Here is a 13532-nt window from a genome sequence, read left to right on the forward strand (position 1 = left end):
GCGTCTTTTCCACAGTAGTGGGGTGGAGTCTGTAATGAAACCCATCCTTTGGATTAAAGCATAGCCTTTGTTTTTATAGTCCTTCAACAAACTTGTGATTATCTTAAATGTCTGGCAGGTGCCTGACGTAGAATTAGGCTTGGATGACAACAAAGGGTGTCACCCAGGACTGTGATAGATCTTACTGCTTGGGTTTGTAGGCATAGAGCTATTGGCATCAAACACCACATGAGAAAAGCATTGGTGTTTAGCAGGAGCCTGAGAAGCAAAATGAAAGAATTTTTATTTATTTTCTTAGGCAAAATATCAATGGATGAGAAAAGAGGTGGTAAATTTTCCCTGGAATCTTAGAGTAGGAGAAGAAGGAAGTTTCATGGGACTGAAAGTTGTTCAACTAAGCAAAGACAGAATGTAGATCTACAAGACCAGTTCTAGAGCAGCTTCAGCCCTACATGTTGAGGCAGTGCTGTCAAGAGAAATAATACATTTGTTCTTCCTTCTCCTTATCTATTTGTTCTGGGATGGTCTTCTTTTCCTTCCTGGCAGGTGGGTTGGAATGAAACGCTGGCTTCCCGCCGTTCTGCAGAGACAGAAGAGGTGCCATTATCAATTCTGTGTTGGCATGTCTGAACCACGTGGCTAAAGCTGCTTCATGAAGGGCCGTGGCCCCCTTGGTTGTGTTTTCTGGGGAGGCTGCAATGTGTCTGTTAAGTGTTTTTTGTATTAGAAAGTGTGTGAGAAGCACCTGAAGGCCTTGTGTGTGCTCGTGCTTCAGCTGCTACAACGTACTGTCGTACCTACAACTGGTTTCTGACTGAAGCCTCATTTGTACTGTCTTGGGAAGAGGAGAGAAGTTGTAAGTCCAAGGAAGTATCAGAGGGAGCCTGCAGAACCCTCTGTTTTCTCTTGGCTAAAGGGCAGGGACTCGTGGCACCTGTTCTCTGTCACCCATGCTGTCACTGCTGTGGTGTGCGGCAGAGGTGGGATGTCCTCGCTGCTGTGTTGGCCTGTGGAAGGTGCAGCAGGAGCCGTGGCTGAAGCTCAGTTTGGCATAATATGGAACAGGTCAGAAAAGGTGTGGTTTGATGGGATGGCAGAGCTGACTGAAGGCCTTGCTGCTGTTTGTCAGGAGTGTCTTGCTCTTGCCCAGTTCCTCATTTGCTGATTTTCATGCTTTGTTTAATACAGCCAAGTTAATGAGCTGAAATGAGCTTACTGAGAATTGGCAAGTAATGGAGGGAGCCATGTGGTCATGGGAAGGATAGGAGAAGGACAATGGAAGAATACTGAGCTGGAAGAGTGTGCACTGTGACTGACTTCCCAGCAGTGGCTTAAGTTACATCACTCCTGTAAATTGGGCTATGGCTGGCTATAGGTGCCATCCCCACACAGCTGTGGAGGACCCTAGTAACACTATTCCCTTAAACACTTGATGTTCAAGTACCTCCAGCTTCTCTGAAGTGGGCTGTTGAGGTGAGGATCACTGCACTTACCTTTTTTTCTACAGTTGCCTGCAGTTTTTCCATGTCCCTTTTCAATCCTTCCTCCTGCTGCTGCTTCTGTTTCAGCTTTTCCTCTCTCAGCCTTTTGAAGAGAGAAAGCAAGAGTTAAATGCAGCATGCAGCTACACCAGATGTGCTTTTGACACGCAGCATCAATATCTAACATTTACATTTTACATCACACCTTACATGTAACCATGCAGGACCACCAGAGCACAGGGGTTTGGGTGCAACCTCTGCTGGAGTTTGTTACTGGGAAGGTGATAATATGGAGAAGCACTGGCTGCAGTTGGTCCTGCACTTTCTGGAGTGGTGAGTGGAAAAAAGCATGTCAGGTGAGATATGGAGATATTGGGCAGTTGTTTTCTGTTGCAGACATGCTCTGCCACCTTCAGCAGATGACTTACGCTCTGCAGTTGACCAGGATGCTCAGCAGCTGTGTGGGTGAGCGGTGCTTATAGGAGGATTTTACACCCACGGAGCTACACTTTGCCCAAATGGGGCAAAGTCTTATTTTGGAACCTGAAATGATTGTGTTAATTGACTACTATTTAATAAAACAAGTCAAATTTAGAGTTTTGTAGAGGAAACATTTGAAAGCCGTCATTGCTGAGAAATTCCCTTTTGTACCTATTGAAGCCTGACAAAATATCAGGGCATGGCAGACTTTGTGTGCGTTAACTAGAGGAGCAATTTGCTATTTAATCAGTTTAAATATTGTTAACTGTAAATAGTCTTCTTAAAATTATGATTCTCATCATTGAGTCTGGTTTTGTTTGTGAGTTTGGTGGGTTTTATTCTTCTGGAATATTCCCTTCTCTAATGTAGCTTGCAGGTCTTCTCTAACGTAGCTCTGAGCTGCTGTGAGCTGCTCAGGAGACTCAAGTTCTATGAATGTGGAACCCTTACAGAAGAAGAATGGTATGGATTGGTCACTTGGGATTGCAGATTGCTGCTACAGTTCCTTGGGTTGATTTGATGCCTTCGACTGTCAACATTTAAAAACAGAGGTATTTTCCAGAAGAGTGTCTTGCCTTACCTTGCCCTCTTTTCCTTTTGTATGGCTTTCTGAGCCTTTTCTAGCTTTGATTGTGGAATTCTCTCCAGGCTGTCCAGTAAATCATTGAGCTGTTTTTCTATTACTTTTAGCATCTCTATTGTCTTCAGGTTTGTCTCATTGTCTCCAGTGCAGTGGGAATAGACTTCCAGCACCTTCTTGTTCAGGCTTGCAAGCATTTTGTCCTAGAGGTAAGAGGAGATATGTAAGAGGCACATCTGGGTCTTGCCCTGTAGAACCATAATATCCCTCCAAAACCAAGGGGAATCAGTAAAGGAAACACTTTCATTTCCTCAAGAAGACTCAGTTCCTTGTTTCCCAGTTGGCTTAGCAGCAGTGGCTGGGATAGATGGCTTTACTGAGCCTTTCTCCTGATGGTCTCATTTTCCCAGCTTTACCGTGACTTGGGGCAGGTTGTGGCTGCGCAGGTGTCTTTATAGCCCCTGCTCTCACCTCAAAGCAGCTGCATGAAGCAGACACGTTTGCTGCCTCAGCAGTGCTCCAAACCTGCCCTTGCTACAGCTCCATTGCTGGGAAATAGTGCTGATCCCTGCCCAGTGCAAGCCACTGCCTCCTCTGTTCCCAGGATGGATATGGCTGGTGGAGAGGAGCCACTTAAGCCCATGTGAACTCCCCTTGCCTTGATCTCAGCGTATACCTGGCCATCAGTTTCCTGTTCTCCAGAGGAAAAGACGTGAACTCTGAGCTTCAGATCTGCTACTCTCTCTTCTTCCTTGGTGACAGAGGACTGGAGGGTGTTCACCTGCTGTTTCAGCTCTGCTAACTCCTTCTCCCTAGGCCAAAAGAGAGAGGTGGTGTTTGGAAAGAGCATCTCTGAAACACAGGGCTCTTCTGCTCTCCCCAGCCTGGGCCCATCCCTTCTGCTGCCGGCAGATGGAGGTAACACTTCAGCCTTTTCTGGGAACTTGCACCCACAGCCCTGACAGCAGAGGAAACTTCTGTTTTTTTCTGGAAAAAGAGTTTCTGTGCTGGTGTGGGGAAGGAAAAAGTAGCCTAGCTAAACTAAGATTTTTTAATAGTCAATGGGGGATCCAGATTACCTTTAAAAACTTTCACAAGGGGGTAAGTTAAACGGGAATACAAGTCTAACTGCCATTGAAATAGTATATTACTATAGTATATTACAATGGCCCTTGAGTTTCCTTCTGTCTACCTCTTGGAAGGTTTTGCACTGAGTCATTGTAGGTGCTGGTCTTGATCTCAGGACTTGCCTTATTTCTTCCCTTGGTCTTCCTTTATGAGAATTACACAATGCTTCTGTCTCATATCCACTCCAGGATGCTAAATGCATCAGTTCCCTAGTCTGCACCTTGAGGACTAAGGAATTAGTCCCAAGCTCAAGCCTTATCTTCTAAACTAAACATAGGTGGGACACTTTCCTGGGAGCTCACAAGAAAGACTCTCTGTTGTGTGCTGTGTGAACTGCATTCCATGTGGTCTGCAGCGTGCAGGTGGTGAGGTGCCAGTGGTGGGCAGAGGGGTCCTGTCCCATCTCTTGCAGGATCACACTTACATGCTCTCGTGTGTGGTGATGAAAGTGTGTTGGATCTTGTTCCATCTTTCCTCAATATCCTGGGAATTCTTGATGAAGGATATGTTCTCATCCTGCATCTTCATGAAAGTAATCAGCAGTTGTTCAGGATGAGTAAAATACAACTCGGGCTCCTGGAGTGGAAAACACGTGTGATGAGTGTTTTTCCTCCTCCAGCCTCATGAAGTACATGGAGGTTGGTCTGCACCAGCCCTGGCTGTTCAAACACTCTTCTATCTAGAGAGGTCTGTAACTGTCCATGTATGAATATCTCCCACCTTCCTGCCGCATGTGTAGCTTTACTCTGCCTCAGTAGCTCACCCCCAAAACAAGTTGCATTTTGGGGGGTAAAAAGTGATTCAAACATCTGTGAGGAGAAAACTTCAATTTCAAACATAAACCAGTAACTGCACTAATTTAAAAATCTTCCATTTTATGATGGCATATCTGGGGGATGACAAGCTTAGAGATGATGGCAGGTTTTTGGAAACTAGAGGAGGAAAGTTAAACTAAACTATTTGTAATACATATTGCCAAAGCATGAACATTTATGGATGTATAAACATACGTTTGTAATTTGTGGCTACAGTAACTATTCAGTACCATAACTAATGGTTGTAAGGTGAAGGAAATTAGTAATATCAATGAATGACACAGGACAAACCAAAAATGTAAATATTTCAACATAGGACTTCTGACCTCATCTTCATCCGAGCTGTTTTCATTTTCTGCATCCTCCAATGAACTTCTGAAAAAGCATTTTGTGTATTAGGCCCTTAGAGAAATGATAGCTCACAGAAGACCTTGTTAGTGACTTATGAACACTGTTGGGTTATCTTTTGCTGTTGCTGTTTGCTCCTGAACAGTCCTTTGCACATTCCCACATTTGCCTCCCCTTGGCTGTGGGCTGTTTGGGGATCAGTAGGATCTGGGGATCAGTAGGATTCAGGGGTCACACAAACAGGCCATGAGCTGCCTTTTGTGCTGCTCTGGGCTGTGCTGGCCAGTGGGACTGGGACATGATGTGTGAGCCTGAACTGATGGTGTTGATCCAAATGCCTTTAAACTCACTGGGAGGTTTTGGGCAAAGAGAAGGCAAAATCAAGAGCCTTACTAGAAAGGCTCAGGCAGCAGCAGCAGCACAAATGTAGGAAAAGCCTTGTGCTCTTAGTGAGACGTGGTACTGCTCCTAAATGTCATGGTGTAGCCACCATGGGGAGTCTGCATTTTTTACTTGCCCTGGGAGAAGCTTGTTGAGTGCTTCTTCCTCTGCACAAGAGAGGGAAGAGGGGGCAAGAGGTGCCTGGCTGCTGTTGGCAGTACAGTCTGCTCATCACCTTCACCTCCACCTGTCACCCTGTGCCATAGAGGGGTTAAAAACCTTTGTTTGCCTCCTCTTAGTGCCAGCCCCACTTGGGGCAGGGCTCTCAGCAGAGGATTTAAAGACAGAGCTCTGTTGGAGTAGGCACATAGGTACTGACTGGCACACCTGATGGTTTTTCTACTGGTATTTGGATTTGTTTCAGTCAGCCCCAGCTCTCAGTATGCCCACAGCAAGGCTGAGGAGTAGGATTCCCCTCTGCTAACTCCCAGTCAGCTGAGTGCTCTCTACAGTACTTAAGTCTGTTGTTTGCATTGTCTTGTACTTACAGTTCTCTTGTCAAAAGAGGCTTCAGGAAGTGTTTGAGCTGTGGCCTGATGTCACGTGACCTGAAATCCAAACTTTCTGAATGCAGCAGGGAAGGTGGCATATCTGTAAAACTGGTGGTGTGGGCAGTCCTGGCTGTCAGACCCTGGTCTGGAGACAAGAAGAGGTGTACTCAGAGCCTCGGACTGCCCCAAAGAGGAGCAGGCAGCACTTCCCTGGCACTCACCCTGCTCTGCCCCAGGGGCAGATGAGGCACTTCCTTCATTAGTTCTGGATTCTGTTTTCGAGCCCTTATCCTTTGTGTGCTTTTTTCCATGTTCCTTCTGCCACTCTTTTGGAGACAGCTGATAGAGGATATCTCTGTACATCTTGTACTCCTGCAGAGTATCCTCAATTCTGGATATATCACTGGGTAGAGAGAAGTGGACAAAGTTTGTTAGTAGGGAGGAAAGCCCCTGCTTGAACATATTCTTTGCTCTTGATATTCAGCTTCACCCAGAGAAGGGCACATGTTTTCATGGACATGCAAAAACAAATGGGAACCTGCCCTGCATGTTCCTTTGTGGTTCCTCACGTGGAAGCTGCCTGGTCATATCTCTGTGGCCAAAGCCTTGATATGTCACTGGGCTTGCTAATTTTGGAATTTTTACTTGAAAAGGAATGAAAAATTTTTCCAGCTCAACTCATAATGGTCATTATAGTTATTTCTTTTGTCTTTCCACGGTGCCCATTAAAACGCATTACTTAGTTTTGTTTGGTTTTTAATCTGATATTAAGCATTTGATTTTGTTTTTGGAATATTTATACTTCCTAAAAATATAATCAAAAACTGGTTGAGTTGGTGTAGAAACAAAGCCAGCATCTGGGAAACAAAAGCCAAAACATTTTGACTCCTAAAATGGAACATTTTTTGAAATCTTTCACCCCCAAGGACTGTGAAAGTACACCAGTGTAGGTGTTAAAGGCCAGGCAGGAATAATGAGCAACCATTACCCTTGGACCTTCTTTATTTGGGAAGTGATTGCCCGGAGCTCCATTATTTTCTTTCTCTTTGCTGAGGTTTCTTCTTTGGCCCTAGGAAAGAATCCATAAACATAAGACATTAAACACTTTGGTAGCGAGTAGTAAACTGAGGTGCATATGAAATGCCGAAAAAGATGTGATACAAACACTAGAAGTCTGTGTTACAGATGTATCCCAGGTGATGTTTGTCTCCTGCCTCAAGGCCCTGCTTCTCTTGGCAAGGAGTATGGCATCCCAGTGTTAAGATCTCCCTGCTGCTGAGCATCAGTTGCTGCTCTGCCCTTGTGATATCTGTAATGGCCCAAAGTGCTCATCTTGCTTCACTGAGAGGACTGTTCCTGCTTTGAGGGGTTGGGCAGAGGCATCTCCCCCTGGTAAGGGTGTTGTGAGACAAATGGAAGTGGTGGGGCCAGCAGCAGGTTCCTTGCTGCCACCAGATCAAAGGCTTTTGCAATGAGAGTATTCCCTGGTTGTTGTTCTCCTTCCTCTCTTTTATTGAATGTGTGGGGAGAAAGTGCCACCAGGACTATAACTCTGGGAAAATCAAGAGTGTTTCATAGCCAAAAACCCTTCAGGGAGGTCAAGCAGAAAATCTCCTGTGTCCAGCATGAAAGAGCACACAGGTGTTTCCTTCAATGTTCCTTACATTTTCAGGGCTTGGACGGAGTTATTTTGGTTCTCCTGCAGGAACTCCTCAAACATGGCAGCATCCTTCTCCATCCTTTTCTCAGCCTTTTCCAGTTTTTTTTCCTCATTCTTTACTATGTCCTCCATCTTTTTAATCTCATCTTGCTTCACTGCCATGGCATACTGAAATGAATCCCAAAGGCAACACAGTCACATTGGTTGGTTGATTTTAAAGGGACATTGATTAAGCTTTGTTCTTGGTTACTGTATTACCTGGTAGCTGTTGGCAGAGAGAGTAAGGACTTAAAAACAAGGTGTGTGTCTAAATGCATAGAGGTATATAGAGGCCTTGGGGTTATTTCAGAAGGAGCATAACAAAGAGGCAGTGAAACTAAAGACAGAAGTCCCAGCACTGCGTTAACTCCTGGCTGACAAGGATTGATTCATTCAGTTTTGTTACAGCACAAAGATAAAGATGAATAATGGGGATATTCCAGCACAGTTACTCCATCCCCTTATTTTGAGCTCAGAATGGCTCCCACCTACAATTTATGTATAGAACAGCAAGTGTCAAAGAGTCAGTGTATCTGTGCATCTCACAACTGAAATAGTTGCAGGGAATGATGCAAATGACATAAGTTCCTTTATTTCTTGGCTGGGAATTGCTGGGCTACAGACTATAAGTGTCTGTAACACAGGACTTGGACAGTCAATCCATGAGGTCTGATGTGTGCCTCCTTGGAAAGATCTATAGGCAATGCATCTCAGGGGAAAAACCACCAAAATAAAGCAATACAGAGAAGAGTAATTAAATGAACAGAAAGTAACAATTCTAAAAGCCAAGTACCTCAATAAAAAAGATCTCTCTTCTATCATTTATGTAGCCATGGAAAGTCTCCCTTTCTAATGCGTAATCTGAAATTAGAATATAAAGTTGCTTAGACTGTTTGGCCAAGGCAAAACACAGTGAATAATGGGCTGCCATGAGCATGGATCTGGTTGGCCTTGGAGTCAGCAATACTGATTATTGTATTACAGTTTTTACCTTGTTTAGGATCAGTTTTGTATGGAGTAAGCCCAGGTGGAATGGAGTTGAGAATCTGGTCCTTGCCCTCTAGATATTAATGGGAAAGCTACTGCTCATGTCAGAGGTAGAAAATTTAAGCCTGTATCCACTAAAATCCACATTTAGATCAGCTTGGTAGATATTTTTCTATGACACAAGGTCCTGCAAACTCAGCTGGCTCCCAGCTGATTCTGAGAGCTCCCAGCTACTGTTAGGGACAGTGGAACCCAGGCTGCTGTGGAGGGGGTGCCACTTGCTCTGTATGTAAATGCGTGAGATGGAGATGGCTCAGCTATGCGAAGGTTGGCAAGATACAGCCAGCCACCGTGTCTGCAAGACCTCACCTAAGTCAGCCAGAACCAACTGCTCCTCCCATCCCCTCTTTGCCTTGGGCTGTTACCCAGCTGAGCTGCACCACTGCAAAGACCGTGACTGTTCTCCACCTTTTTGCATGGCTAACTTCCGTGAGAGAATGTCCTGAAGAGCTTTCAATCTCTCTTCGCTTGTTGCCTGTTTTCTGCTCTCCTCTTCTTCCTCCTTCTTCAGAGCTTTCCTCAACCCACTTTTTTCTTTTATTTTAGTGGAGTAAGTAGTTTTCTCATGGACTTTCAAGGTCTTCATCCTTTCATGTTTCTGTGAGAAGTCAGATATGTGGACAGTTTGATTGTGTGCTTTGTTTGCTGTGGTTTTTAAAGACATGAGTAGCTATTCACAGTCTAGAAATTTGCAGAGTGCTGATACCCTGCTGATGCATGTTTGCCTGGTTTTTCCTGACTAATCCTAGTGATATTCTCTCTTGAGGCAACTGAAGCACTAAATTTCTTAGCTCTTGTTCTCATTAGTATGTTGATTTGTATTCTGCATCCATCCACCAGCTGTGCTAATTTGTACCTACTCAGTGTCCTCATTTTTCCTTCCTAGATTATTCCTCTGAGCAAACGGAAATTTTCTGAGATTCATCCTGTAAGTCCGCTAGTTAAAGGGAACAACAGGACAGCCCACACTTAACTAACTCAGTCCAACTTTCACAACAGCACGTAAACCACCACATTCAGATTGAGAGGATCTATTCAAACCCACTCTAGACCTTTCTGGAGGATAAAAGGTTTTTCCTGCTCAGTGCTTTCTTATGGACTGAAGTGTAATTTGTTGCTGTCTGCACAGTTTGGCCATGAGTTATACTGAGGACATCCCTCAGCAGACATCCTTAGTGCACATCTCTCTAAGCTCTTCCCCATACTTATATAGTGACCTTCCACCCAAGCAAGAACCAGACTGTGTCAGTCATCAGTGTGAGGTGAGGAGGCCTTGCTTAAGCTTGTTTGGATCCCTTCCATTGTGCTTTAGAAACAAAGGCCTCTTGCTTCTTTCCACACTACTGCCAGGCTGTGTGACCATGTACATCAGTCAGACCTCTCAGATACCAGAGAATCACTGAATGGCTTGTCTTGGAAGGGACCATAAAGATAAACTACTTCCAACCCCTCTGCCATGGGCAGGGACACCTTCCACCAGACCAGGTTGCTCAAAGCCCCATCCAACCTGGCCTTGGACACTTCCAGGGATGGGGCAGCCACAGGTTCTTTGAGCAACTTGTTCCAGTGCCTTTCTACCCTCTGAGTAAATAATTTCTTCCTCACATCTAATCTATATCTCTTCTCTTCAGGTTTAAAATCATTCCCCCTTGTTCTATCACTATATGTTTGTGTAAAAAGTTGCTATTCTTGTTTTTTCATAAGCACTCTCTAAGTACTGAAAGGCTGCAATCATGTCTCCCAGATCCTTTTCCTCTCTCAGCTGAACATCCCCAGGTTTCTCATGAAGTGATCTTTTGATCTTTCATGCACTAAATTCTGGTATCCATTGGTTGGTTGCCTGCCCTAGTAAGTGCTTGTTAAGTACATTGGCCTAGAGCGTGCATACGTACTGCCTTTGCCTTTTTGATTTCCTTGTCCCTTAGTGCAAAAATATCAGCATCTGATGGGATTATAAATGGGTTTTTCATCGGGTTTTCTTCATCCTCTTCAGAGCTTTCTGCAAAAAACAAATGGATGAGGATGGAGAAGACGTGAAGCAGAATATCAGGACCCAGTGCAAGGGGAGTGTGATTTACTACATCACACCTGGAGGGTGGGCAACTGTGCTCCCAGCTGCAAGTGTGTAACAATGCTGGAGCAGGGAGCTGGATAGGGCTTATAAGAACCCAGTGATATAACTGAGACCTCTGCATGGTTTGTGTCACTTGACCATATCTGATGATCAACTCAGGATTTCAGACAGGGATTTTTGTAAGTCTGGAACTGTTTTACCCACCTCATCTGTTTGTGGGCAGAAGAATTTGACTACAGGCCTCTCCTTTGACTGAACAAGGGAAAGCTGCCAGAGCGTTGTGTCCTTACCTGACAGTATAAGGAGAGTTTCCACTGCAGGGCTGGAAGAGAGACTTTCAGATGTTGACGCTGTATGTTGAGATGGTGGCCTTGAACCTGGCCCAAAGAAAACCATAAACAAGTCAATCAGCTGGGATGTGCCAGTAACTGCTGTGTTAAGTTTTACAGGAGTGGTAGGCCTAGGAGCTTTCTGAATCTTAACCACTGAGCCTTTAATGTCTGTAGGAATTAACAAAAAGCTTCATTAAACTGGAAAAAATTTGTGTTCTGACCCCCAAAAGGAGATATTCTTCCCTGGCTTATGTGGAAGTTGTGTAAAACATGGTCCTCCTTACACACACACTGATGGGAAAGGAATGACAAAACACTTTGGAGGTAACAAGCAATCCAAGTACCTTGCCTCTTTTTCTACCCAGTCACCAGTTCGGACCCACACACATGCTTTTTCATCCTCCTGTCACTAGCTCACAAGCTACATTTTTTACTCCCTAAAGCTCTTACCAGTAATTGTTTCAGCACTGTGGATTTCTTGCAATGAGGCAGAAGGATTGTCGGATTGCACAGACATATTGTATGGAACTCCGTTGTGTTTCCTTTTAGGTTGGTAAATTGATAAAAGTTAGTTTTTTGTTCTCTGACTCCAGTCTCTTTTTGTAATTTTTGCTATGGATCCTAAGGGAAAAGGCATAGTTGGAATGATCTCATTTGCAAAGAACAGATAGACAGTTGTTAAAGTTATCCTGTAATCACCAAAGGCAGTGAGCTGGGCCAGTGAGGTATTAGTTCAATTGATGCAATTCTGCTGCTGGCACCATTCCTGATCTGCACTGGTATAAGACGCTGGAGAAAATATCCTCTTCCTCTTGCACTAGTTTTAAGGTTATTTTAGAGCATCAGTTTTTGCTCTGAACAGCCTCCCGTTTTTATGTATATTGAGCTAAACTCATCTGGCCTAATTTCCATGTACGTCCTTGGTGCTTTGTGTTTGCTATTGGCTGTGTTTCTGCAGCTGCCCAATTAGTATCCAATTCTTTGGAGGTGTCAAACTTTCACTGCTGATGAGACACAGAGGCTGAGATAGAATTTAGGCTGTTTGAATATATCCCAAATGTTTTCTCTCTGCTTTTCCGTTCTTGAAGTGCATTTTCCAAAAGCCTCATTGACTGGTTACTTAGATTTCAAGTCTCTCTGAACTTTGCTAAACGAAAGGGGATATTTTTCTCTAGGGGTCTCTAATCTACATCCTGAAACAATGTCACCCCTGCTGATGATGTGAGTTTTGGAGAAAGCCCCACCAGGACAGGGGTGGGAAGGCAGTCAAACACCTGAGGCATTCAGTTGAATCGGGTTTGTGAAACCTGCAGAGCAGCTGCAGCAAACACCTGGAGGCTCAGCCCTCACTGCACACCTTGATTTCTGTAATCTAAAACCCTTCTCATAAAAATTTTCTTGTTCCAGTGGTTGATTAAAATTCCTGCTACAGGGAATGAGACTGAAAACGAGGACTAGACAGAGGATACTGGCATATGGACAATAATTGTCAGTGCAACCCTCAAAGATAAAAAGTGCTTTATAACATAACTTTAGCTAAACATAGGAAAATGTTTCTATGATTAACTTTTAAATTCTCATTTTATTAAGGTACTTTTTGTCTGAGGTTGTTGTGGTTTTTAATAGGCTTTTTGCATATCACTTTGGAAATGATGCCAAAAGCTACAGAAGCACTTGCTGTGCTAATTATAATTATTAAGCTCAATAATGCAAATAAAAATGCTTTATTGCTAGAATCATTTGGCAAATATTAGTGCCTCTGACATTTTTATGTTCCAGTAGCTACATACCAGTAGCCAGTAACATGGGAATCAATAGATAAGGCATTCATGGTTTTAATTTACCAAAACCTTTATTCGGTGCTTTTCCCTTGCATCAAGCTGCTGCGCAAAAAACAAAAACAAAAACCAAACAAAAAACCCCCCACAAACTAAAATGCCAAAGTAAACATGCAGACAGTTCTAAAAAATAATGCAGTAAATCCATCCCCCGTGTTCCCAGAGCACTGGGTGAGCGTGTGTTTTGTACACTCAGATGATTTAGATGACACCATCGCTTGCAGAGCAGGTCGTGTCACGCAGATAGGTGTGTGGATGGGACACATCTGTCCCTGGCAGAGTTCTCTGCACATCCCCCCCCGCCATCCATGGAAAAGCGGGCCGTGAGTCCGTGCGGTTTCCCGGGGCCACGGGCCAGCCCCTCCGCCCACCCGAGCGAGACACAGCATATGATGTTACAAACTGCAAAGAAGTTGTTGCGATTGCCCTCTCCCTTGTATTTTTTTTTTGTGTTTCTCACCCGAAGGAGAGGTCCTGCGGGCTCCTCTCCCCGGGGAGCCGTGGCCGGAGCGGGGCGAGACGCGGGACGGGGCAGGGGCGCCGCCGGCTCTGTTTGCGGTTCCGTGGAAACCGGCGCTGCCGTTGCCAGGCGGCAGCCGACAGCACACAGGCACGGCAGGGATCGTGGAATCATTGAACGGTTTGGTTTGGAACGGACCCGAAAGATCCTCTGGTTCCAACCGCCTGGCGTTGGGTCAGCTGGGTGGGCAGGGTCAACTTCCATTAGAGCAGGTTGCTCCAAGCCCCGTCCAACCTGTCCTTGGACACTCCCAGGATG

General features: G+C 44.7%; 1 protein-coding gene across 1 annotated transcript; it reads right to left on the reverse strand.

Annotated features, from left to right (window-relative positions):
• Positions 1-291: 291 nt before the first annotated feature.
• Positions 292-13330, reverse strand: CFAP100 (cilia and flagella associated protein 100). The gene is made up of 16 exons (XM_027882699.1): positions 13215-13330; positions 11367-11537; positions 10875-10961; positions 10403-10509; positions 8919-9108; positions 8257-8324; positions 7429-7592; positions 6753-6833; positions 5986-6167; positions 5762-5909; positions 4811-4859; positions 4094-4245; positions 3218-3353; positions 2542-2744; positions 1494-1584; positions 292-580 (listed from the first exon to the last, which is right to left on the reverse strand). Exons 2-16 carry the CDS (start codon positions 11431-11433, stop codon positions 470-472), a joined length of 1836 nt encoding a protein of 611 aa, XP_027738500.1. The 5' UTR covers positions 11434-11537; positions 13215-13330; the 3' UTR covers positions 292-469.
• Between the last annotated feature and the right edge of the window lie 202 nt (positions 13331-13532).

Source organism: Empidonax traillii, unplaced genomic scaffold, assembly GCF_003031625.1.
Source record: "Empidonax traillii isolate 1590-97213 ecotype Southwest subspecies unplaced genomic scaffold, ASM303162v1 scaffold109:size1658292, whole genome shotgun sequence".
Lineage (NCBI taxonomy): Eukaryota > Metazoa > Chordata > Aves > Passeriformes > Tyrannidae > Empidonax > Empidonax traillii.

Coding starts and splice junctions, on each gene's coding strand:
- CFAP100 (XM_027882699.1), bottom strand. CDS start 11,433: ATGTCTGTGCAATCCGACAATCCTTCTGCCTCATTGCAAGAAATCCAC. Junction 8,325..8,918: donor GAAGTTAGCCATGCAAAAAG/GTGGAGAACAGT, acceptor TTCTAATTTCAG/ATTACGCATTAGAAAGGGAG. Junction 4,246..4,810: donor ACAGCTCGGATGAAGATGAG/GTCAGAAGTCCT, acceptor TTTCCACTCCAG/GAGCCCGAGTTGTATTTTAC.